Genomic DNA, 25,636 nt, shown 5'->3' on the forward strand with positions numbered 1-25,636 from the left:
ACAGACTGAAGTACGTCTGAAAGAGAAAAACTATCATATAATATAGCTTATATGTGGAATCCAGAAAAATGATACAGATGAACTTATTTGCAAAGTAGAAATAGAGACAGAGGTAGAGAAGGGACACACGGATACCGGGGGAAAGAGGGGATGGGATGAATTAGGAGATTGGGATTGACATATATACACTACTATGTATAAAATAGATGACTAATGAGAACCTACTGTATAGCACACAGAACTCTACTCAGTGCTCTGTGGTGCCCTAAATGGGAAGGAAATCCAAAAGAAGAGGGGAGATATGTATACATACAGCTGATTCACTCTGCTGTACAGCAGAAACTAACATCACATTGTAAAGTATGTGGAAGTTCCTTAAAAAACTAAAAATAGAGCTACCATATGACCCAGCAATCCCATTGTAAACTATACTCCAATAAAAATTAATAAATTAGTTAATTAAAAAAAAGAATTACACCTCATGACGGGGGCAGTGTCCTGTGTAAATAATAGTTTACATATTCCATACTTTACAAAGTGTTCATAAACATTACATCCTCTGAGCTACACAACTGCCCTAGGAGGTGAATATACATGGATTTTCTTCTATTTTAACGAAAGAGGAAACAAAGTGTGGTGGCCATAAAATACGCCTCTCAAGATACCCTTCCAACTACAAGAAGTAACTGACTGAGGGCCCCTGTTGGGTTCTGAAATTCATCCAGGTATCTGAGCTGAGGCCATGCTTCCCATGGGCTGCTTCCAGCTAGTAATAAGCGCAGCAGGGATATTAAGGCAGGTTCATTCTTTGGGACTCCTCTGATGGCTTGAGTGGGCCCAGCAGCCTTGCTTAACTTCCCTTAGAATACATTGCAATCTAATACACTTCGGCTCAGCCTCTTCCCTCTCTTCCTCGTTCCTGGGGAGGCCTATATCACAGGCTGATGGCTCTCCCAGCCTCCCCTGGCTCCCTCCCATTTTCTCTTAGAGGCATTTCCTGCAAATTTAATACTGTTTTGGCATCAAACACAGATCTGGGTGATTCCAGGCTGTGCTTCTAATCAATGCACTATGTTGTCTTTCTTTTCATGAAATTTATTTCAACTTGAGTCACCAGATGGTCACATCCTTCTTCCTGTCATATTTAATACTTTACTATTAAAAATATTTATGTATGTGTCATTGTATGGCATAGTGCATAGGCTCTGAATGAAAATTATTTTATCTTGTTAAAATATGATTGTGCTTTATTAAATTATGTAAATTTAGAAAATGCAGTTTCACAAAACTTTCTGATTGGTTTATATGTAAACTTTGAGCTTTCTTTAGTTGTTCTTTTTAAAATAATTTGTCTTCTACCATTCTCCATCTCCACTTTCCATTGCCCTTATTAACACTCCGGGGTTTATTTTATGCTGGCCAGCCTAGAGATTCTCGGAATTTACACGTGCCGGAAGAACTGCCTACCATTTGCAAGCCGCCCTTATGGTTTGGCAGGGAATATAATAAACCCACAGATCCTAGTCTGAGGAGGAAGCTGTTTAAGTCTGTTGAAACGGTGTCACCAGGAGAATGGGGACATTGTAAGCTGTGAACAGAAGACCATTTAGCATGGGGGTGGGGTGGGGTGAGGAGGCAGAGGAACCAGCATGCTCTTACTTGGTTCTTCCTGGAACTGGCTGGCAGCAATCTGGCTGGCTGTTTGCACGAGTTTCCAGGACTCCATCAAGAGTTTATTCTGAATGCACAGAATGTTTTGTCAGAATAATTAGGGCTTCCTTTTGTGTGTGCTTGACTGGGGAAGAAAGCAGGAACCCCTCAGGGGCCAATATTCTGGGAATAGTTGACCCTGGAGTGATGCATAGAAGAAGGGCTACAGAGTGAGGATGGTGGAGAGGATTTTGGAGCAACTCAAAAAAAATGAGTCTTGGGGAAGCAACCCTCAGAGGCAACAGACTGGAGTATTGGAATCCTCACCTCCTGCTCACGTGCTCCTATAGAGACAGGACGTCTGGCTGGAGAGTAGGAGGAGGATGCCAAAGCCAGAAAGGCCCAAAGAGAGTGAGAGCTCGAGGAGCAGTACTTGATTTGGTGAAGAAGTGAAGAATGTTGTTAAGGAACTGTGTATGTATGTCAGCAGACTGGTGACGAGCAGGAATCACTACCTTACACGTGCTGAGTGCACGCACGGTGTAAGGGAGAATGAGAGAGGGAGAAGGAACAACATTACCTTGCCCCTTTCCAACAGTCAGAATCCTCAGACGTGAACTATATTTAGGTCTCTTCAAGAGCAGGAGGCATGAATTTTCCCTCTATTGTGTCTGTTGCATGGCAGGGCCTCTTTGAATACAGTGCATTGTACTTTGGGTGTTATGGAAAATGGGTTCTTGGGACTTCCCTGGTAGTCCAGTGGTTAAGTATCTGCTCTCCAATTCAGGGGACACAGGTTTGATCGCTGGTTGGGGAAGCAATATCCCACATGCCTCGGGGCAACTAAGTCTGTGCAACTACTGAGCCCACTCGCTCTGGAGCCCACACACAACAACTAGAGAGCCCCCGATGCAACGAAGAGCTCTTATGTTGCAACTAAGACCTGACGCAGCCAAAAATAAGTAAGTAAATAAATAAAATATTTTTAAAAAAAGAAAGAAAATGGGTTCTTGGCTCCCTGGCAGTATGCACTGTGCTAAAATGATTTGCATGCCAAGAGCACAAATATTCCTCACCTCATCTCCAACATTCTTCATCCACACATTTGGAGAGCTTTACCTAACAGTCCAGTTCTAACACATGTCTTTCACTAATCATGATGTTTGTTGTTGCCAAGAGTCCACACTAGATTAAACCCCCATGGCCATTAGCCATTTTCTGAGTAGCCTGGGGAATCAAATGTAAACAAAAGGTGGGGGATGAGGGATGGGGAGCAAGGACTTGAAGGCAAATTGCCCTTTCTGACCGGTGAAGACAGTGCCTGCAGACTCGAGAGGAGTCACAGAAAGAGGAAGACCAGGTGCTTCTGCTTTTTCCAATTTATATCTAAACAATTTCCTACCTAATCAGATGATTGGTAAGAAGCTTCCAAAGCTGCTCAGGGACTCCCACAGCTGCTTGGAGATTATATTAGGGATTCTCAATGATAGGCAGGACTGTCACAAGAAAGTTTGGCATGAAGCTAGTGATGGTAATGTGTGATCCATTGCTAAGGGATATGCATGCTGCTTTTTGTATATTAACCTTGTATCCTGCAGTAATCTTAGCTATAATCACTTATTAGTTCCAGGAATTCTTTCATCAATTGTTTTTGATTTTCTACATAGACTATCATGTCATCTGTGAATAAAGATGGTTTTATTTCTTCCTTCCCAATCTGTATACCTTTTATTTCCTTTTCTTGTTTTATTGCATTAGTTAAAACTTCCAGTAAGATGCTGAGAAGGATTGGTGAGAGGGGACATCTTTGTCTTGTACCTGACCTTAGTGGGAAAGCTTCAAATTTTTCACGTTACGTATGATGCTTTTTGTTTTTAAATTTTCTGTTATGCTTTCTGCTTACAGTGATGGAAATACAGCTCATTAAACATTTTCAAATGTTGTAACAAATATACAACATGAAAATAGAAGTTTTTTACAATCTCTGCCTGCCTACTCCAAATTGCCATTGCCAGTTATTTGGTATGTCTCTCAACAAGACATACTTTGTGATTTTAAAGCAGACTGTGTCTTTTTTTTTCCCCATGTTCTAGGTTCTGTAACAGTACTTTTTGTCTTTTCTTTTTTTTAACTTGATAATTTGTTTTCTTTTTAAAATTTTTTTTAAATTACTTTTTTGTTGGGGGGGGCTGCTGCATTGGGTCTTCATTGCTGTGTGCAGGCTTTTCTCTAGTTTCTTCTCTTGTTGCGGAGCACAGGCTCTCAGTGTGCAGGCTTCAGTAACTGTGGCACACAGGCTCAGTAGTAGTGGCTCATGGGCTCTAGAGCACAGGCTCAGTAGTTGTGGCACACGGGCTTAGCTATCCTGCGGCATGCAGGATCTTCCTGGACCAGGGATCAAACCTATGTTCTCTGCATTGGCAGGTAGATTCTTAACCACTGCACCACCAGTGAAGTACCAATAATTTTTCATTTTTTTATTGAAGTATAGTTGATGTTCAATACTACATAAGTTACAGGTGTATAATATACTGGTTCACAATTTTCTTTTTCCTTGTAGGATGCTTTTCTTTTCTTTCTTTTTTTAAATAAATTTATTTATTTAGTGATTCACAATTTTTAAAGGTTATATACATCACTTGTAGCTATTATAAAATATTCCCTGTGTTATACAATATATCCTTGTAGTTTATTTCATACATAATATAGTCTGTACCGGGACTTCCGTGGTGGCACAGTGGTTAAGAATCTGCCTGTGAATGCAGGGGACATGGGTTCAATCCCCAGCCTGGGAAGATCCCACATGCCTCGGAGCAACTAAGCCCATGAGCCACAACTACTGAGCACACATGCTGCAACTACTGAAGCTCGTGCACCTAGAGCCTGTGCTCCGCAACGAGAGAAGCCACCACACTGAGAAGCCTGTGCACCAAAATGAAGAGTAGCCCCCATTCGCCAAAACTAGAGAAAGCCCACATGCAGCAACAAAGACCCAATGCAGCCAGTAAATAAATAAATAAATAAATAAATAAATAAATAAATAAATAAATAAATAAAAGAATCTCTGGGTATGAAACTGAGTCCTCCCTAAAAGCAAGTTCCCCTCTTGAGTTTATGATGAACCTTGTGGGAAGACATTCTGGAACCTTTTTGAAACATTGAAAATGTTGAAGTATGTGGGCCGAGCGATGGGATTCAGAATGTCCTGCTTGAGCAGTGGAGGAGCTGAGGGTGCGGGGCATGGAGACTAATATCACCCTGTTTGGTCCTGAGGGATGGCTGGTTAGCCAAAGACGGGTAAGATTCCTCAGAGGAGGAACAACCTAAGACAGGCACAGCCGCAGAGGGGCCAACAGGGGTGATGCATAGAGCCTTCCTTATATCACCGTGTTTGGCCCTGGAGGATGACTGGTTAGCCAGAGACGGGTAAGATTCCTCAAGGGAGGAACAACCTAAGACAGGCACAGTCACAGAGGGGCCAACACGGGTGGGGCACAGACCCTTAATCCTTCTGAGAGAGATCTCCTTCCCCCAGGGCTGCTTTGCTCTCCACACCCAGCTCAAATCAGGACCCAGGAGGCAAACAAAGATCATTGCCCCCAGTCATGTGAGGCCTTTGATTGTTTATGGGATTAACCTGGGAGTGTCAGACCCTTAGACTATGCCGAAAACTCAATAAAAGCAACGTGGGATTAATCAGCAGGGCTCTTGATCCGAGAGGTCTTGAGCCCCCCGGTCCCACTTTTCTCTTCAGTCTGTGTCTGTGTCTTCTTCAAGCTTGCGGCACCCGTCACTCGCCTCGAGTCGCCGAGCTGGTCTCGGCAGAACCTCTCTATCCAAAACTGTATTCCCTTTCTTGTCCCACCTCTGTTCCCCTCAGGATTTAGGAGTATCAAAGAAGAGGGGGATTGAAACCAAGCAGGACCCTATGAGGTCCTTCATGTCCGCTGTTTCTTGTTTGTAAAAAAAGGCCTTGGTTTCACAGACTTTCCCTGAGTTCCAAAGAGCAGGCAAAGCAATCACTAATTGGAAAAGTGAGAGAATACAAAAACAAAGAAAAAGCAGCTAAGCAAGAAAAATAATGACAATAGTTCAGCAATAAAACAAAGTCTAATTCTCCTCAAGGGATATAGCTAACTAGATGAAGATTGCTGAAACATCACCTTGTTACCTCACTACCAACCAATCAGAAGAAAGTCCATGAGCTGCAACACTCACCCTAAATGTTGCCTTTAAAAACCCATGCCTGAAAGCCACTGGCAGTTTGTGTCTTTTGGGCAAGAGCTGCCTGTTCTCCTTGCCTGTTGTCCTGCAATAAATACTGTACTTTTCTTCATCATGACCAGGTATCCAGTAACTTGGGTTCTTCGTGTGGTGGGCAAGCCTAAGTTTGGTTTGGTAACAGGGATGAGGCCCCAGAATTTGTATTTTTAGCAAGTGCCCCAGGCCATTGTCATGTACACAGAGACCCACTGGATAGGACCATTGATAGGATCTCTTCCTATCTAACCCAAGTTTGTGTGCCTGATGCACATTGAGGCCAAACTGAAATGTCAGAGTTTGGTGTAGAGAAAGGTTTACTGCAGAGTGCCAAGCAAGGAGAATGGGCAGCTCATGCTCAAAAGACCCAAACTCCCCAGTGGTTTACAGGGAAGAGTTTTTAAAGACAAGATTTTGGGGTGAGGGCTGCAAGGTGTGTGACTTTGATTGACTTGTGCTGAGGTAACAAGGTTATATGTCTAGAATCTCAGCCTTCTGGTTCCAATCAGTATGGGGTCTACTGCTTCTGGTCAGCATATAGTCACCATCCTCTACTGGGTTGGAGTTTTAGTTTCTGCAGAACAACTCAAAGATATGCATCCGATTGTTATCTATAACCCTTCAGGAGTCCTGTGACTCTATTGTTCTATTAACTGCTTGAGTCTGCTCTTTGGAACTCAGGGAAAGCCTAGGAGGCTAAAGCCTTTTTCCTTCAAACAAGAAATGAGGGACACAAAGGCTTTTCAACCTGAGAGGGCTTCACAGGGTCCTGCTTGGTTTCATTCCTACTCTAAAATTCTGTTAATTCTAATGACCTGAATTTTAAATAGCTTTATCTTTTGTGAAGAAAGCAAAATGAAAAGGAGAAAGGAAATTACATTGGCTAACAACGTACTATTTGCCTGGTGCTATGTTTGGCTTGCTTGTACACACACTATCTTATTTTTCTGCACAATAATCCTATGAGGTAGGTATTACTATCATCACTGTGGTATGCAGAGATTCAAGACTGGGATTCTGTACAAACTTGCAATTATAGAGTGAGTAAGCTCTGTATGCAATATACAGCATGATGACTGAAAACTTCACCTTAAATGCCCTTTTCAGCTAAAGACAAAAGAGAATTTTGGGTTAATGGTTTGAGACTTCCAAGGGGAGGAAGGCAATTCACATCATGGAGATGGAAAAAAAAACGTTTAGTAAACACGTTTGCTGGGCCATGCAGAGACAATGTGACACAGACAATTTCTCCCACCACACCTATTCCATAGTCTTTGCAGATAGCTCTAGGGTGATAGCTCTATTCCAGGAACAGGGCTTTTATGTAAATTCTTTAGGCAGCTAAGGGGGAGGTAAAAAGAAAGAATTTCTGAGTCTTCTGTTTCTTAAAATAATCAGCCTAAATTAATCCTCATGCCAAAGAGACTCATTTTGGCGTGGCAAATTTTGCTGCCCTACAGTAGATTTGAAAAGTTCTCACGACAAAGAAATATAAAAATTATAACTATGTGAGGTGATAGATGCATTAATCTTATTGTGGTAATTCTTTTTCAGTATATACATATATAAAACCACTACATTGTATACCTTAAACTTATACAATGTTATATGCCTATTTTTTTTTTTTGAGGGCAGAAGATGAGTTTTACTTATCTCTTTTATCCCACAATGAAATCCAGGTTTGTGTACATGTGGGTTATGAAAGAAGACAACTGAACTAAAACAGGACAATATCACAAAAAATTAGGATGCTAAATATTTACATCCTGGGAATGTGATGGGGGTATTATTCATTTAATACATAGCTAGCAAAAGAAAGTCTAAAATAAGAACAGGAATTTTTTTAAAGGTACTCAAGTCTCAAATTTTAATAAGATCCTCTATAAACACATTTATTACTGAAAATTGAAACAGCATATCAAATTTTTTTTTTATTACAATTCAACACGCTGTTCTAACAATGCTGTGGCCAAGCCATTCAAATTCTTCAAGTTCCTTCCACACAAGTTAATTTGTTTCACAAAGTGGAACCAAAGTATATTCAAGTCATTCAAATGCAAGTTAGAAAAGACATATAAGAAAAAAAAGACACAGAACTTATCAAAATATTGGTACACAATCTTTCCCAAGCTGCTTCATAATGATCCTAAAATTACCAGCAAGAAAAAATAGTACAAGAATAAGGTTTATGGCTCATTTGACTCCGTATCATAATTACTTTAATACTTATTTAATAATTCTCATCCCTATCCTCAGAAGGATCTCTATGAAACCAGCAAAAATGATAGCTACATCTAAGTCTTTGCACTGTTGATCGAGTCTCAACATCATTCTAATGTGGTTCTCTTTGAAAGTCAGACTGAGGAACCCCTTTGCCACAGCTTTTTTTAATAGATTGTATCAGCCATTCCATCTTATCTCTCCCATCAGTTCACACGGTCCTCATCCCTTTCCTATAGGGTATGTTTTCACCAAGTAACCACCCAGTAGGTTGAGATAGAATAAGTGGCAATTTGATACTGGGGTTGAGTGTCAAGTTACTGAGGTTCTCTATTAACACCTCAGAGGTAGGTTGAGAGGCAGTCTTGGGACTTTCCTGGCAGTCCAGTGATTAAGACTGTGCACTCCTAACGCTGCTCTGAATGCAGGGGCACAGGTTCGATCCCTCATATGTCTGTTGTATCTCCATAAAGCTGGAAACAAAAAAAGTTGGGATTCTGACCTCAAAGTGGATGTTTCATTCGCACAGTATCATGCTATAGTAAGAAACTACAAAAGAGCTTATTCTCAACCACTGCACCACCTAGGAAGCCTAAAAGAGCTTATTGTAATTGATAAGCTCCAGTGCAACACCTTATTCACATATAATAGATTACTATTATAGAAATTGTTTCTTCATCCCTGTGGAATCACTGAGTTTCTCCTAATATGAACATTATCTGATGTAATGATAATATAAACATGAGAAGCTTCATCTTAATTTCTCTTTGCCTTTTTTAAACCTATTTTAAACGTATTCTTCCTGTATTTTATGCATTTTGTAAGGCAATTTAAGTCCTTTGTGTGTGATGGGGAATCAATTGGATATAAATAAGTAACAGAAAGTAAGCTATATTCTGAATTCACTTAATAATTGCATTCACTTGAAGAGAATAAAAACGAATGAAATTGTGACATCCCAGGATACTTTCAGTTTATAAAAATCTCAAACCTATAACTAGGTACAGAATGGAGGGGGAAATGAATAGATTAGATGAGAAATAGATTTGAAATTTGATGAGACCTATCTTCTTGCTTCTACTTGAGTTAGCTATTTCAGAGAGAGGACACTGGCAAGCTAACAGATGTGAAGTTTCATTGGGCAGAAGGAGGGTGGTCTGTTTGGAAACCAAGCCAAGATGAAGTCCATGTGGAAGAGCAATTGCCTTTTCCTCTCCAAGCATTTGGAGGAGAATAAAGAATGACAGAGAATCAAGTTCAGGGGTGAGTAAGAAGGCAGATTAATTGTGTCATCCAAGAAACTCCTCCTTCTGGTGACCAGTTTGCATGGAGTTTGAATTGTTCGAAACAAAATCACCTGGCTTCATGACTCATTACTTGTGACCCACTATCTTTGTCTCTGGGCTATGAGAAAGGTAGTTTTATCTAATTTCAATTTAGGTGAAAAGAAGGGATGAACAGAGTAATATTTCCCTGCATTTGGATGAGGCCGTCTTATGACAAGGGAATAGGAAAAGGCACCTGTCTGGGTTGAGACAATGCTTATAGAAAGGATACTGTAAAGCTATAAACAATGTAAACTATTGTTATTTCTTGGATTAAGACAATACAGCTGGAAGGAACCCTAGATATCATCTAACTCCTTCATCTAACAGGCACCAAGGGTCAAGTGTATTTATTGTCCAAGAGTACATAGGGAGTAATGATAAACAGTATAGACTCTACAGTCAGACACACCTGGTTTGAGGCCCAGTCCTTACACTCACTAGTTAGTAATCTTGGGGCTGAGGAGGGCCTCACAGAAGTGAATTGCTGAGTGGTACAGAGTGAGTAGAGTTTGCCAGATGGGCAGGCACTCCAGGCAGAGGGAACAAGGGTTTGTCTGGAGAGAGAGGTATGTGAGGGAGAGAGCGCTGCATGTAGGCAGGGATACAGGCGGATGTAGCTGGAGCATATCCTGCTTTTGAAGGAGGGAAGGAAAACCACAAGGAATGGGGAAGGAGGCAGCTGCCCTACCTCTGAAGAGGAAACTTCAAGGCAGATTTTCTTTTTCTTGTTATATTACTCTTACTTTGTATCAATAATACACCCAGGTTGAGTTGCTACAAACTCTGAGAAATGTGTTTCTGTCAACAGTCTCATACTTCCTAATCCAGGAAGGAAGATTAGGTGGGACCTGGGATATTGCTGGTCCCCTGGAGGCCCCTCTGCTTCCCCTATGAGCAAGGCTCTCTTGGGGAAAAAGGCTCTGCGTGTGGTTACAAAACATTAATAGCAGCTACCATGTCCATGTACCTGGCATTATTCTGTCGAATGTAGTGATTCATTTAAACCTCACAAAAACCTTATGAGGTGAGCACCACTATTTTTTCCTTTTCTCAACTTTTCAAATCCTTTAAAAATAGAAGTATAGCATACATATAAAAAATAAAGTGCACAGTTTAATGAACTTTCACAAGAAGAGCAGACATATATAACTAGCATCCAGAACAAGAAAAAGGAAATTACCAGCATAGAAAAGGCCCCTCATGGCGCCATCCGGTCACTAGCCCTCCCCACCCCCCAAAGCAGCTACCAGGCTTACTTCTGACAGCAAAGCTTAGTTTGCTCGTTGTGTACAGTATTATTTTTATGCAGCTTCTTTTACTTACATGGCATGTAGTTATAGGTCTGTTTATTCTCTCTCATTGTTGGATAATATCCTCAACCATTTACTTTGAAACACTTAAAGCCCTAGAGAAGCTGAAAAACTAGTACATACAATGAACACCCACATACACTTTACTTAGAACATGAAGGACTGTTGTTATTTCCAGTTTATAAATGAAGCAACTAAGGCAAAGAGCAATTAGGTAACCAGCTCAGGTTACAACCCCAGGATCTAGTCTCCCCTGGCTTTCTACTTAGTCAGTCGTGACTGTGGGCAAAATCATAGTAACTTCTCTGAGACTGTTTCTCATTATTAAAACAGGAGTAATAATCCCCATTGCGCTGAGTTTCCAGGTTGTTGTGAGGCTCAAACAATGAGGAACATATGAAAGTGCTTGGTGAAGAGCAACGTTACTTAAAAAAGCATTTTTAAAAATGTAGGCTTCTGGGCCTCACCCCCTGTAGCCCCTAATTCAGTAGGCCTTGGGTAGGAGACAATATTTAACTAGCACTCTAGGTGATTCTGATGCACTAGTCCTGAGACCAACTATGAAAAATCACTTCTATAAAATAAAGGTTCTCAAACTTTAGAAACTATCAGAATCACCTGGAGGACTGGGGTGTTATTGCCACTAGCTCCACATTCTCCCAGACTCATGAAGATGAAAGAGTAGCAGGTACAGAATTTGGTGTGCTTTATTCTCTGGGGACTTGGAGAGTCTGGCCCCCAACATCAGTCTCTGGAGTATTCTCCTCAGGTACAGAAAAGCAGAAGGAAGGCTGCTTATCCTTAAAAAAGGGCAAGTGACTCACAGGTTTAAAACAAACAAACAAAAAGATGGGGGCATTTGTAGGTGAAAGGGCAAGGGTCTTCTGTTGCAAAATAAGAGGTCAGATTAGTGAGAAGTCACAAACAAAAACAAAAACCTCACCATCATCACTCAAATTTCTGCTGTTTTACATCAGGGTGGGGATAGATTAACAACAAGTACACTAAACATCCGCTCAGAGCACCAACAAAGACTGAACAGCAAAAAGAAGAGAAAAAAAATAATTTGATTGCTTAAAGCATTGAAGACGTCAACATGGGGGGGTGGAGGGTCGGAACCATACATTTTTGGACTTCCTAACAGTTTTTTTTTTTTTGTTTGTTTGTTTGTTTGTTTTTTTTTTGGCACACGGGCTTAGTTGCTCCGTGGCATGTGGGATCTTCCTGGAGCAGGGATCAAACCCATGTCCTCTGCATTGGCAGGCGGATTCTTAACCACTGCGCCACCTAGGAAGCCCCTAACAGTTTTTAATGGTAGCGAAACAGGACGGAAGGGGGCAGGGCACAATATTTGAAAGAATGACGTAGCTTGAGGACATATCATAAACTGATTAGAACCAAATGGGTCCAAGATGGTGGACAAGTCAACTTCGAGGCGCCATGACAGTTCCAAGGCTGACCATGAGGTTCCAAAAGTGGGTGGTGGCCCAATTCTGGAATATTCTGCCCACTCATTAGCCTATAAAATTACCCACCCTTACAAAAACTGACAAATCCCATACCCTGTTGCCTTTCTCACCTTCTGAGATGGCCCACACTCTGTCTGCAGAGTGTATTTCTCTCTAAATAAATTCCTGACCTATCACTTTGTTTCTTACTGATTTTTTTTTTCTAATTTTATTTATTTATTTATTTTTTGGCTGTGTTGGGTCTTCGTTGCTGCATGCGGGCTTTCTCTAGTTGTGGTGAGTGGGGGCTACTCTTCATTGTGGAACACGGACTCTAGGTGTGCAGACTTCAGTAGTTGTGGCACACTGGCCTTGTTGCTCCGAGGCACATGGGATCTTCCTGGATCAGGGACCGAACCCGTGTTCCCTGCATTGGCAGTCGGATTCCCAACCACTGCACCACCAAGGAAGTCCCTCTCACTGAATTCTTTCTGCAAGGAGACATTAAGAACCTGAGTTTCCGAGGGGGGGAGTCAAGGAAGGGAGGGAATACGGGGATATGTGTATAAAAACAGATGATTGAACCTGATGTACCCCCTCAAAAAAAATAAAATAAAATAAAATTAAAAAAAAAAAAAAGAACCTGAGTTTCATTAAATCTTGAAACCAGGTGTATGATCTCAGTTGGAAGATCTTGGGTTTTGACCTGGTTCAAGTTTCAACCCAGCCAAAACTCAGATTGGGACTTGAACCCATGAGACCAGGTGCGGGGGCAGGGAGGAGGACACAATATTTGTGTTTGTTTTTCTTCCAGGTGGCCTCTATACGTCTTCAGTCATGTAAAAGGGATACATTTTTTTAATGGGTCGGTTTGGAGCTTAAAATATGCACAGTAGCTCTGTGCATGCAACATTAATTAAGCAATTAAGGTGAATGCCTTTGAAGGTTTCCTACAGTTCAAACTCTGTAGCTTGACAAACAAAGCCCATCGCCAGGCTCCTGCGTTCTCACCCGCCTCCGCCCGCTCCCTATTCTGGAGGCCCAGGACCTGGGCGCCAGCTTCCCCTCGCACCTCCCACCTGTACCTTCCTGTTTACCCTCCCTAAGAGAGAGCTGGGAGGCTTAGGCCAGCGGTGGTATCATCACATCCCAGGCCACTCACTCGCGGAAAGATCCACGGAGCCCCTACCCGTGGGGCAGGTGCCCAACTTGTTTGCTCACTCAACGTGGTTCAAGTCCCTGCATTTAAACAAGAAAAAAGAGAGACCCAGACTTCGATGATTTGTTTCTTAAAAAAAAAAAAAAAAAAAAAAAAAAAAAAAGCCATGTTGTATAATAAATATAGGCAGCTATCTATTATCCCCGAGTGACTTGGGTTTAAGTCTCGCTGAGCAAAAAAGAGACCAACCAACGTTATTCTCAGGCCCTTTTTGGAAATTCCGATACAATTTTAAATTAGACAGATGTTTGAGGAACTGAATTTAAAGTCAAAAGAGCATCAAAACAACCATCTCTCTACAGGTCTGTCATCGTTTAGAATTTCACAAAACTTTAGGTCATTTGTTTGCTATAAATAACAGTCCAGAAGCCACTGTTTCCATTTTTAAAGATAATTCTATTCTGAGGACTGGTGGAAATCAACAGGTTAGCTACTGTTCGTCTGTCCGCGCGACTCCTCCACTGCCTTTTGCTAAGCTACAAAGCCAGTGTGAGCACCGGGAGCATTTTTGCCGGGTGACCCGCAGCACCCCTGACCCAGACAGGGCCCCTCACCCGCCCACGCCGAAAGGGGCCCCCACCCCTCGAGGCAGCCGGGCGCTGGGGCGAAGCGCAGGGCCACGGCCTGGCCCCGGGATGGGGGAAGGGGGTCCAGGGGCCGCCGGTCACGTGGCGCGGAGGGGCGGGGCGGGCTATATAGTCCGGCGCCCGCGGGCCTGGGGCTGTGAGCGCCGCGCGGACTCGCTGGACCGTCGCCTCTGGGCTGCTGCCGGCCGGTGGGTGCGCGTCCCCTCTGCGGGGCCCCGCGGCCCGCTCCCCCGCGGGCCCCAGGCTGGACGCTCGCGGCCTCGCGGCGGTTTCCGGCCCCGGCTGGGAAGGGGTGGTCCGCTGGGCCTGCGCCCTCCACCCTCGCTTTTGTTCCGTGATGGAGGCTGCTTTTCTGCCCGCTGCCTTGGTGCGGTTGTAGCTCCTTAGCTTGGTTGGGGGTGACAGTGTTCCATCGTGCCGAAAGGACATTATTTAAAAGGAAACGCGTGAGAAAATCGCAGCATTTTGTGGGGGTACGCAGTGACAGACGGGCTGCTGACACTGGCGTATGATTTGCGCCTTCAGCGTGGTTCTCTTTTTCTGGTAAAACTGGGACCCTTGGCTGCAGGGTGAACTGATTGGCTTCGAAGTGGTGGGTTCTTACCTTCCCCGCTCTGCTGCTTAGCATTGTGGCCGTTTTGTGTGGGTGTGGGTCGTTGGGGACACTAAATCGACATTTAAAAGCGTCCTGAAAAGTTTCTCAATTTCTCGGAGTCTCTCCTTCCTCCTGTGCTTGGTGTCCCCTGAACTAGTTTCAGTTCTTTGACAAAGAAGGAGTACTCCCCCCTCCCCCCGCCCCAGGGCTCCGTCTTGACCGTCCTGACTGTCCAAGATGTCTTCTACTTGAAATATCTCTTTAGTTTCACCATGGATTTTAACTTGATTAGCATTTTTGTGGGCAGATATTTCTCTTCAAAAGGCATCTCTAATATTCTGGTGGAAAAAAAAACCATTGAACACTTTAAGTGGGTGGCTTGTGCCCGTGAATTCTTAAATCTTCTTTTAGAACTGTTTGCCCAGGGGAGAGCTCTGAGAGCCAGGGAGTGGGAAGAAGTGCAGACTACATCTTGAATTTTGCTCTGCTTGAAATTAGCATTTGCTTGGGTGGGAGAATGAATATGGGACTCTTATCACAGTGTCCTGAAATAAGTTTCTCTTTTGCAGATTTCTTCTTTCTCCAGGAAGAAAAATGGCATCTGTTGCAGTTGAACCGCAACTGGTATGATTTATAAATAGCCGGTTTTCTTTTTTTTTAAAGAACTTTTATTGAGATACGGTTGACATGCGATAAACTGCATGTATTTGAAGTGTAAAATTTGATATATTTTTTCTTATTAGTAATGTATATATGGCAATCCCAGTCTCCCAATTCATTCCCCCAAACCCTCCCTGCTTTCCCCACTTGGTGTCCATATGTTCTTTACATCTGTCTTTATTTGCCTTGCAAACTGGTTGATTTGTACCATTTTTCTATATTCCGCATATATGTGTTAATATACGATATTTGTTTTTCTCTTTCTGACTTCCTTCACTCTGTATGACAGTCTCTAGGTCTATCCATGTCTCTACAAATGTCCCAATTTTGTTCCTTTTTACAGCTGAGTAACATTCCATTGTATATATGTACCACATCTTTTTTATCCATTCATCTGTTGATGGACATTTAGGTTGCTTCCATTGTCCTGGCTTATAAATAGCTGTTTCTTGATTCCTTTCCCTCCCAGTGTGTTTTGGAAGTTAACCCCTTCCTCCTTCTTGGTTGCAGAGTGTGGTGACAAGGGTGGCCAACCTTCCCTTGGTGAGCTCCACATATGACCTCGTCTCCTCGGCTTACATCAGTACAAAGGATCAGTATCCCTACTTGAAGTCTGTGTGTGAGATGGCAGAGAAGGGTGTGAAGACCATCACCTCAGTGGCTCTGACAAGTGCTCTGCCAGTCATCCAAAAGCTAGAGCCACAAAGTGAGTTTTGATTTCCCCCTCAAAATTTAGTCCCACGTACTCATCAGAAGTGAGCCCAAAGCTGGCTTGAATATGGTGAATGCCAGCACAATGCCCTAAGCACACATCAGGGAATCCTCAGCCTTTTCTGAGGCACACACTGCCTTTACTGAGAAACTGCCAGGTGACCCTCATTATTATAGAAAGCCTGCTTCATAGCAATGGCAGATGTTATGGTATTAAAAAAAAAAAATCCCCCAGAGATGCTTCTTTGTTGTCAAGTGAGATCACACAGGGAACCAGTGAGTGAACAAATAGCTGTCTTCCTTGGGACTGCACAGTATACAAGAACTGCTTTTTAAAAAAAAAAAAAAATTAACATATAAGTTACCCACTTAAAGTGTACAATTCGGTGGCTTTTCGTATATTCACAGAGTTGTGTAGGCATCACCATGATCAATTTAGAACATTTTCATCACCCCAGAGAGAAACCTCATGCCACTTTCTGTTTGGGATGATGAAAAAGTCCTGGAAATGATCATGGTGATGGTTGCACAATATTGTGAATGACAGTATTGTGAATGCTGGTGAATTGTACACGTACACTCATTCACAGTCTCTCCCCATCCCCCTCCCCCCACCTTAGGCAACTAGCAGTCTCTGTCTTTATAGATTTAAATATCCTTGACGTGTAATATAAATTGAATCATAAAATATGTGGTGTTTTGTGACTGGCTAGCTTTCACTTAGCATAATGTTTCCAAGGTTCATCCAAATTGTAGCATCATATTAGTATTTCATTTCTTTTTAATATGGAATAATTTAATGTTCTGTTGTGTGGGTATATCATATTTTACTCACTCATCAGTTGATGTTTGGGTTGCTTCTACTTAGCTATTATGAATAATGAATGCTGCTGTGAACACGTGTGCATAAGTTTTTGTGTGGATGTACGTTCTCAATTCTCTTGGGAATGTACCTAGGAATGGAGTTTTCAATTTCTCCACATTATGAACTGCTTTTGAATAAAGCTTTGACTCATTCCCCCAAATAGTTATGTCATAGACTTTTAGGATTATAAAAAACCTTTTAGAGATCAGTTTTCTAACTCTGCTACTTTGCAAGTGAGTTTAGTACTAGTTCTAGGCTTGGTCATTGTTGGGCAGGTGGGGGGAGCTTGAACTAAAATCTGGGTCTTGTCAGCACCCTGAGATGCAGGGTGTTGTTAGCATACTGTTTCCTGGTGATAACCCAAGTACACTGCCACCTACTGAATTAAGTGTAGGTGGGGCTTCAACTAGCGTGGAAAGGCTAATTTTGAGAGTTTTCAGATACCTTGTTCCCTGGATGAGGGTTCAGGTGAAGCCTGGCTTCTCTTGGCACTAACCTTAGGGGACAGTTGTTGAGTGAAGAGGCTTCTTGGCCAGCTGCCTGCTTGGCCCGTCACTGCTTCTGCTTGCTGCCCACCCCTTCCCCCCCGCCATCCTTACATCTCTGAAAGTTACCAGAAGTCTGGCAAGAATCTTCTTTCTGAACTAGAAAAACCAGGCAAAGCATCGTATGGTAAATAAAATAAACATGTTTGCTGTTCTTTTTAATAGCAAGAATAAAGGCTTAAAATATACGTTCACGCTTAGCAAGACTTAACATTTTCACCATCTGCGATTCTTCCAGTTGCTGTTGCCAATACCTATGCCTGTAAGGGGCTAGACAGGCTTGAGGAGAAACTGCCTATTCTGAATCAGCCAACAAACCAGGTGAGCTTGAGACAGAGTGCTGAGGCTTGCCACCTGACATTTTTAAGTTTTATCTGTTTAGCACAGGCTGTGCAGGCCATAAACAGGTAATACTTATTTTCCCCCTCAACCTTAGAGATGTTTTTGGAAGAGTAATGACCACTCCCTTACTTCCTGAACTGCTGTCATGCTGTCTTAAGAAGCAGGGATGGGACTGTCCACCTTTGGGCTAGAATACCTTTAGTCTGCTCTCTATTAAATTTGTGGGCTTCATCCCTGAAGGTGAAGTTGCTTTTTCAAATCACTGATTCCCATGTGGTATTGGATAAATGCAGAGGTGGTGAATAGAGCCTTTTCTCCCTTGGTATATGCGAGCACAGCCAGTAGGATGGAAACTGACACCTCTGCCTGTGTTTTGGCCTGGGGCTGTGTAAATAGGGCCAGGTATGCATGGTACCTGTGTCTGTGCATATACGCATGCATGAGGGGCTTAGTATAAGCATGTCAACGTGGAAAATGGCTTTTTTCTCTAGAGTACCCCTTGTGCCTTGCTACATGTTCATCTAGTATAAAACAAAGAACAAAACAACAACAAAAACTTGACAAATTGACAGTTTTTTAATCTGTTTCCCTCATTTGGTCCTCCTACAATCCTTGTGTGGTGGCAGGTGGGACAGTTATACCTGATAAGGAAATTGAGGCTCATCAACCCTCAGTGACTTGTCCAAGACCTACAACTAGAAAGTAAAAGGGCCAGATTCATTCTTTAACTCTTCAACTATGCTCCCTTAGTTAAGATCTTAAATAGGTATTTATGCCCCTGTTTCTTACCAGCCACATGATCTGCTTTTCTCCTTGTAGGTTGTGGCCAATGCCAGAGGGGCTGTGACTGGGGCAAAAGATGCTGTGACGACTACTGTGACTGGGGCCAAGGATTCCGTGGCCAGCACCATCACTGGGGTGGTGGACAAGACCAAAGGAGCAGTGACCGGCAGTGTGGAGAAGACCAAGTCCGCAGTCAATGGCGGCATTAACACAGTCCTAGGAAGTCGGATGATGCAGCTGGTGAGCAGTGGAGTAGAAAATGCGCTCACCAGATCAGAGCTGCTGGTAGACCAGTACCTCCCTCTCACCAACAGCGAACTAGGTAATATGATTTTTGTCTTGAAATAGTGTTTTGTATTTTTTTGGTTTTTTTTTTTGACTGTGCCTTGCAGCTTGTGGAATTTCAGTTCTCTTGAGCCCAGGCCAGGGCAGTGAAAGACAAGAGTTCTAATCACTATGCCATCAGGGAACTCCCAGTGTTTTCTGTCTTAAAGCAGTGTTTCTAAACAGCTTCACTGAGATAAATACTTTTATATACTAAAAAATTCCCGTTTTCATTCTAAATTTATAGTTACACGACCATCACCACAATTCAGTTGTAGAATTTGTCACCCCCAAAGATAAAAGATCCTTCATGCCTGTTGGCAGTCAGTCTCCATCCCCACACCCCACCCCACTGTCTGAGCAGCCCCTAGTCTTTCTGTTTCTATAGTTTTCCTTCTTAAGGCACTCTTAGGTTTCACATTGAGCTGTACATAGTAAGTTTTGAAACTTCCAGAGAAATACTTTCTATAAATGGATTGTCCTTAATGGGCTGCTGTACAGAATCATTAAACATTTGGTGCTGTATGCCAGTTAAGAAGCTTTAGTTGGAAGACAGCTTTGTAGATGACATGTGTCACATACAGTGATGTGTTCTAGGTTACCAAGCCCACAGCAGCAGTCATGAGCCATCTTGGGAAAAGGGGTCCATAATTGCTAGGTGGGTGGGTGGAATCAACAAAGTCAAGATCCAGGTTAGAATCCAGGCCTTGGCACTTAGAGCTGTGATCCTGGACATTTTTTTTTGGTCACTTCTTTATAACTTTAGAAAAACAAGCCAAAAACGTGGAAGGATTTGATACTGTTCAGAAGCCAAGTTATTATATTAGACTTGGATCCCTGTCCACCAAGCTCCGCTCACGGGCCTACCAGCAGGCCCTCAGCAGGGTTCAAGAAGCTAAACAAAAAGGCCAAGAGACCATTTCTCAGCTCCATTCTACTGTCAACCTGGTGAGTACAATTTCATTTAAAGTTATCTGAAAGGAGTTCATTTATCTCAAGGATTGGGAGTAAACATAATCATGAAATCCAAGAATTTTAATCTTACCTTGTGAATAATCCAATAGAAAAATGGGCAAAGAGTATACAGAAAACTCACAGAAAAAAAGGTATAAATAGCTGAAATATCAGTATATGAAGTGGTGTTAATTTTACTCTAGGGGTCAAATTACTGATTCCTGTCTTGGCCAATGGCATTGGCAAAGTTAGATGCTGCAGGCGATGGTGTAGAGAAAGAGGTGTACTTATGTTTGTGCACTTCTGGAGGATTCAAGGAACTCTTAAGGAAAGTTTCAGACACACCTATACCTGAAGCAGTTTTACTCCTAGAAACTTAACTGGGCAGATAAGTATTTTTGTTCAGTGTGCAGAAGAGTATAAACAATGCACATTAACTAATAGGGGACTGATTATATTGATACATCACAAAAGACTACTGTGTAGCCATTAAGGATTGCCAGGTTACAGAACAGCACATTGTATGGCCATTAGAAACCAGTTTATTCTTGGAAGGGGAAGTAGGTGGCTGGCAACAGGGAAGAGGAAGTTTGAGTTCCTTTCTCTTTTGTAATGATATAGTTTACACCTACTAAATTTCAGTTGCCTTAACTGTGTTAAACTGGAGATAAATTGGAGACAGTGGTTTAATAATTAAATAAGAGGCAGTAAAGTACTATGACTACTTGGTTGACTTACACATATTGATAACAAATAATGCTATCAGGGATAGGTGTCCTTAAAAAACAAGTATTTCTGTAAGAGTTGATGTTGACTGATTTACATCGTAAATCTGAGAACAAGCTAACATAAATGTATGATGAGTTTGTTCCTTTGTCTTTTTTCAATGTGTTCTAGATTGAATTTGCCAGGAAGAATGTGCATAATGCCAACCAGAAAATTCAGGGCGCTCAGGATAAGCTCTATCTGTCCTGGCTGGAGTGGAAGAGAAGCATCGGCTATGATGATACAGATGAGTCCCACTGTGCTGAGGTGAGACAGCTGGGACAGAGGCATCCACCGTGGTTTCTGAAGAAGTCCTTACCAGGCTTCTCAATTTTCTTATTATTCCACTAAGAATACTCTTCTCTATCAAAAGTTTGAATGATACAATGTACATAGGTTGCTTGTTAGGTGACAGAAAAGCAAAAACTTGCAACTTTAACAACTTAGATAGGTGTATTGCCTCTCAGGATACAACTAACTGAGAAACACGGGCGTTGCCCTTATAATGGGTACAGACTAAGTGAATACAGCATGTTTACTGTCATAGTGTTTTTTCTGATAGCATAAATATAGTTGCTATGAGACTACTACATAGGAAGGGTACTAACTCAACCCTGGAATGAGGATGGGTGAGTCAGATGGTTTGCTGGAACAGATGAGTGGTACGCTGAGACCTAAGGGGTGAATAAACTAGGTGAAAGGACAATAAGGGGGACGAATGTTCCAGACAGAAGAAATAGCATATTGTAGTCCTAGAAAGTGGTTCTTTGGGTTCCAAAAGCAAGTGTGCATTTGCCCTTAAAATCAATATTAATCATTTGTTCATATCATGTCTCACTTGAGGAGAGAATATCTAAGTTGGCCCTACTAATATGGGATGTATTTTCCTTCTGTCCAGTCTCCCCTGTTAGATTTCTTCAGCTTAAGAGCATGAACTTTAAAGACTCAGGCACTAGTTCAAACTCACACTCAGCCATTTTCCAGCTGTTTAAGTGGGGCATGTTACTTAAACTCTAAGCTTATGTTCATGTCTATGAAATGTGAAATAGTACTGCTTCACTCTGGGTTGTGATGAGGATTTTAAAAAGTTAAAGAATCCACATGTGGTGGACATAACCAGTTGAGTGTAAATGAACTAATTCACACATAGGACTGTTGGATCCAGTGCTAACTCTTAAACTTGTCTTACTTTCAGCACATAGAGTCACGTACTCTTGCTATTGCCAGCAACCTGACTCAGCAGCTCCAGACCACATGCCACACCCTCCTGTCCAACATCCAGGGGTTACCACAGAACATCCAAGATCAGGCCAACCACGTGGGGGTGATGGCTGGCGACATCTACTCAGTGTTTCGCAGCGCTGCCTCCTTTAAGGAAGTGTCTGACGGCCTCCTCACTTCCAGCAAGGGGCAGCTGCAGAAAATGAAGGAGTCTTTAGATGATGTGATGGATTATCTTGTTAACAACACGCCCCTCAACTGGCTGGTAGGTCCCTTTTATCCTCAGGTGACTGAGTCTCCCAATGCTCAGGCCCAAGGTACAGCCAGGAGGCCTGGCAGCCTGAGGGCAAAACACTTTAAACCTGACCCTGTCAGCAATGCACAGGACAGCCAGCCAGACGACGCCTCCTCTTATGTTGAAACCCGCTAGACAACTCTGAAGTGGGGAAGAAGCTAGTGAGGAAAAAAGGTCCTCAATTGTGGTCATTTCCAACTGAATTAAGAGCTTTGAAGTTTCTATATTAGTGGATGAGTTCTGTTGTTTACCTGGCTGGAAAGAAAAGAATGATAGGCTTGTCAGAACCTATCTAGAACTCACAAAATGTTCCAGTGCATGTATGGTCTCATTCTGTTGCCACTGTTGCTGTCTGTTTGTATTGAATAAAAACACCTTCATGTGGGCTGTTATATGAACTGGTGTCTGCTCTGGTTTGGTCTGAGCAGGCCTCAACACTGGTTTGTCTCAATGCATGCTTGTGCACCCTGAGTTTTTTATTTTTCATAGAGGAATGCCCCCTTTGAATTCAATAAAATTCACTGCAGAGTAGATCAGTTTTATGCTGTGTGTTACACGTGCTTTTTTGTGTGGCTTGCTTAGAACGGCTTCGCCTACATGACAGGGTTATTAATACACATGAATTCAAATGGCCTGTTGGGGAATTTGTAATAGTGTTGAAAAACTAATGTTAAAAATGGAATGTTTGATAACAGGTTTTAAACAAATTAAAAGCTAATGTTCCTATAAGAATTTTACTAAGTGGTGGTGATTTCATTTGCCCATTTACTGGACCCCCGAGAGTGGGTTTTTAAACTAGTAGAAGGAGCTACTTATGACTGACTGCCTTGCTGAAAAGAAATCAAAGCTGAGAGGAAGCATGTGAGTGACTGCATCAGTCTCATGTAAAAGTAGCAGTATTTCTTGCCAACGGGCCATCTAATGTGTAAGGAATGTGATTGTTCAGTGTCCAGTCTCAGCTGGACTTACTGTACCATGTTGTCACTTCAGAAGAAAGTCACTAACCTCAGTCGTGGGTGAGGTGCCTTTAGAAGACCACATGAGAGTAATTAGAAAAAAGACTTTGGACCCCCTGTAGAAAAGAGTTCTTACCTCCTGCCTAGTGTCTAGACTTCTCATGCTCTCAGTGTGGGCTGATTATTTAGGAAATATGGACCTCCTTGTAACAAAGCTGCAGTATGCCAAACTTTTTCAAAAAAGCCAATCTTAGAACTAGAGCTACATGCTTCTGCCTGTCCTTCAGCAGAACCAAAGTCTAAGTCAAATTTGTTTCCTCTTTCTACTCTGCTTCACCCCTATCTCCCCATGAAAACAAGGAAGCAGCATGTAACTTTACATGCACTTGTGTGAATGAGCTATCAAAGCTTCCTAAATTAGAGAACTAAATTTTTTCCCCTTGAGGTAACTCCAGGGATCAGTAATCACATGAGCTCAGCTGGAGGGATTCCCTGAGATACTTGAAGCTAAGGAGCTTCTGGTTTCTGGGAAGGTGGACTGTCATGATTTATGGGCTTCCAGGGTGGAACCAATCCATGCACTGGCCTGCCTGTCCCTAGTGACTGCCTTTTCTAGAGACTCTACCTCTTAAAAAAATTTTTTTTATTAGTCCAGATTGGATTTGACCCTTCTGTTATTTGACTCAAAACTTCAAGGCTGGAATTTTGTGTTGCTTCTGATTGGTTGGAAAATTCATATACTATAGCTGTACACAGACTTTATTATACCGAACATAAACCTTTATGTTTCCCCTTCATAACATATAGTACCTACTGAACTGCTTATGAAAAAGTTCTCAGAGTTGTTCTTCATGAGCAAGAAAATATAAAGCAGACCTCTCTTAGCTTCTAGAAGAACACCACTGCCTTTGCTTTTTGCCATGAGCACACTGTTGTGGTTTTGTCTTTGTCTCAAGTTTGTGCCTGCATGTGTTTCATTTTGTTGTCAACATGTCTCAAAATTTGTGGTGTCCTCACTTTATTATTGCATAAACTGGCAGTTTTAGTTTAACAGACTTTTTCCCAAGGAGGACAATTATTTTGAGGGAAAAATGCTAAGCCTAGCACAGTCTCTAATTATGGCAGGTTCTTGAATATTTGGCCACATGAAGCCTGGCATGGTGTGCCTGAGTGTTCAAGCCTGCTTTTTGCTTTTGCGTGAAATAATAATTTGAACTTTCTGATTAGTTCTGGGCAAAAAAAAAAGGAACATGGTATATTAGCCATTAAGGTTTTAGCCTTGATTTTATCATCTGTAAATTAAAATTAGTGATGTTTTTCAACAGATGGAAGTGAAGTGTTTGAGGATGGGATGGTGTGTCTTTCTATTTTGCACTAGAGTCATGAGGATACCTTCTGTGGGACAGTGACACGTAGTGTCTTTAACTTGCCAGTTTCAGAGTGAGTAGTGAGTATACAGTATCAGATCACGACTGGGAAAATATATCCACTTTGATAAGGCATGATAGATATTGAAGGACTAATGAAGTGAAAGGAAAAACTAAAATTTGATTTACCTGAGATATCGTTTAGCTCATGGAGGTGACTGGTGAGGGAAGCAGGAATAAGAAGAAGGATAGATATTTGTGCATAAATCTTTAAGAGATGGGATGATGCCTGGGAGAGCAGGTGGGGGATGGAAAGGGGTGCTCTTGCCAGCCTGACCTTCCTGGGCTCTTGTGGACTTGGGACTGAGCCGGCTGGGCTGCAGTCCTGATCCAGCTCCAGGAGTGACCTAGCACAGAGGCTGCATGGGTGATGGTCTTGTGAGATGTCCCTGCTTATAAACCAAGGTATTTATTGCTTGTATCTCAAAGGGCAATACCTTCATGCTATAAGTGTCCACCTTCCCAACAGGTATCCTGTAATGTAGGATATCCAATCATATTTCCACAATTGCTATTTAGTAAGGGAAAGATGCTGGATAATTCCACTGTTGGATGTCTAAGTTCCCAGGCTATCCTGTAGCAGCCTACTTCATCTGAAAGATGGAGAAACTGGAAAGGAAATCACATTGGACTATTTGGAGAGGAGAAGAATAAGAAGTCATATTAGGCTTGAGGTCAGCTTAGGCCTAAGAAAGATGTTTTGTGGTTTCTTGCTTACCTTTGAGATTCTAATGCCATTCCCTCATGTTTGAGAAGTTACTGATTGCTTGAAGAAACTGTGTCAGCTGGACCCGTACTGGGATAGGTTCAGGTCATATTTTTATGGCTGGTGGGAGTTGAGGCCTTCTTGTTCACTATCCAGTGGGGGCTAGGCAGAGGCCGGGTGCTCAAGTGGAAAAGGCAGACTAGGAAAATCACACCCTCAATTGGTGGTAAGGTAGTAAGAGACAGGCAACCTGTGGCCCTGTTGAATTTGACAGGTGAGGTTGCTGATTAACACAATGCATGTTTAGTTGTTAAGATTGTCAGGAAGATGGCTAAGTGGAATGTTAGGACGGCAATGTGAAAGGAAAATGTTTGGGGGAGGGGAAGCAATTGCCTGGGATTTCTCCTCCGTGCTTAACTTGCTTAAACTGGGCCTGCAGATTAGAGAGAAATGGGATATAATGAA

At 42.3% G+C, this 25,636-nt stretch overlaps 1 protein-coding gene across 5 annotated transcripts in view; it reads left to right on the forward strand.

Moving 5' to 3' along the window:
* The window catches only part of PLIN2 (perilipin 2), an 80,093-nt gene extending 57,478 nt beyond the window's left edge, over positions 1-22,615 (forward strand). For 2 of the 5 annotated variants that reach the window (XM_057724928.1, XM_057724929.1), the window contains 8 exons: positions 2,438-2,612; positions 15,187-15,241; positions 15,788-15,983; positions 17,637-17,719; positions 18,560-18,845; positions 19,614-19,795; positions 20,699-20,833; positions 21,762-22,615. In XM_057724928.1, coding sequence (XP_057580911.1) covers positions 2,560-2,612; positions 15,187-15,241; positions 15,788-15,983; positions 17,637-17,719; positions 18,560-18,845; positions 19,614-19,795; positions 20,699-20,833; positions 21,762-22,217 — 1,446 coding nt within the window. In that variant the 5' untranslated portion in view covers positions 2,438-2,559 and the 3' untranslated portion in view covers positions 22,218-22,615. Of the gene's footprint in view, positions 1-2,437; positions 2,613-14,098; positions 14,211-14,420; positions 14,566-15,186; positions 15,242-15,787; positions 15,984-17,636; positions 17,720-18,559; positions 18,846-19,613; positions 19,796-20,698; positions 20,834-21,761 lie in introns of those variants that run through there. The other 3 variants (XM_057724926.1, XM_057724930.1, XM_057724927.1) reach the window with 3 other exon arrangements.
* The last annotated feature ends 3,021 nt before the right edge of the window (positions 22,616-25,636 follow it).

Source organism: Hippopotamus amphibius, chromosome 2, assembly GCF_030028045.1.
Source record: "Hippopotamus amphibius kiboko isolate mHipAmp2 chromosome 2, mHipAmp2.hap2, whole genome shotgun sequence".
NCBI classification, from domain to species: Eukaryota; Metazoa; Chordata; class Mammalia; order Artiodactyla; family Hippopotamidae; genus Hippopotamus; species Hippopotamus amphibius.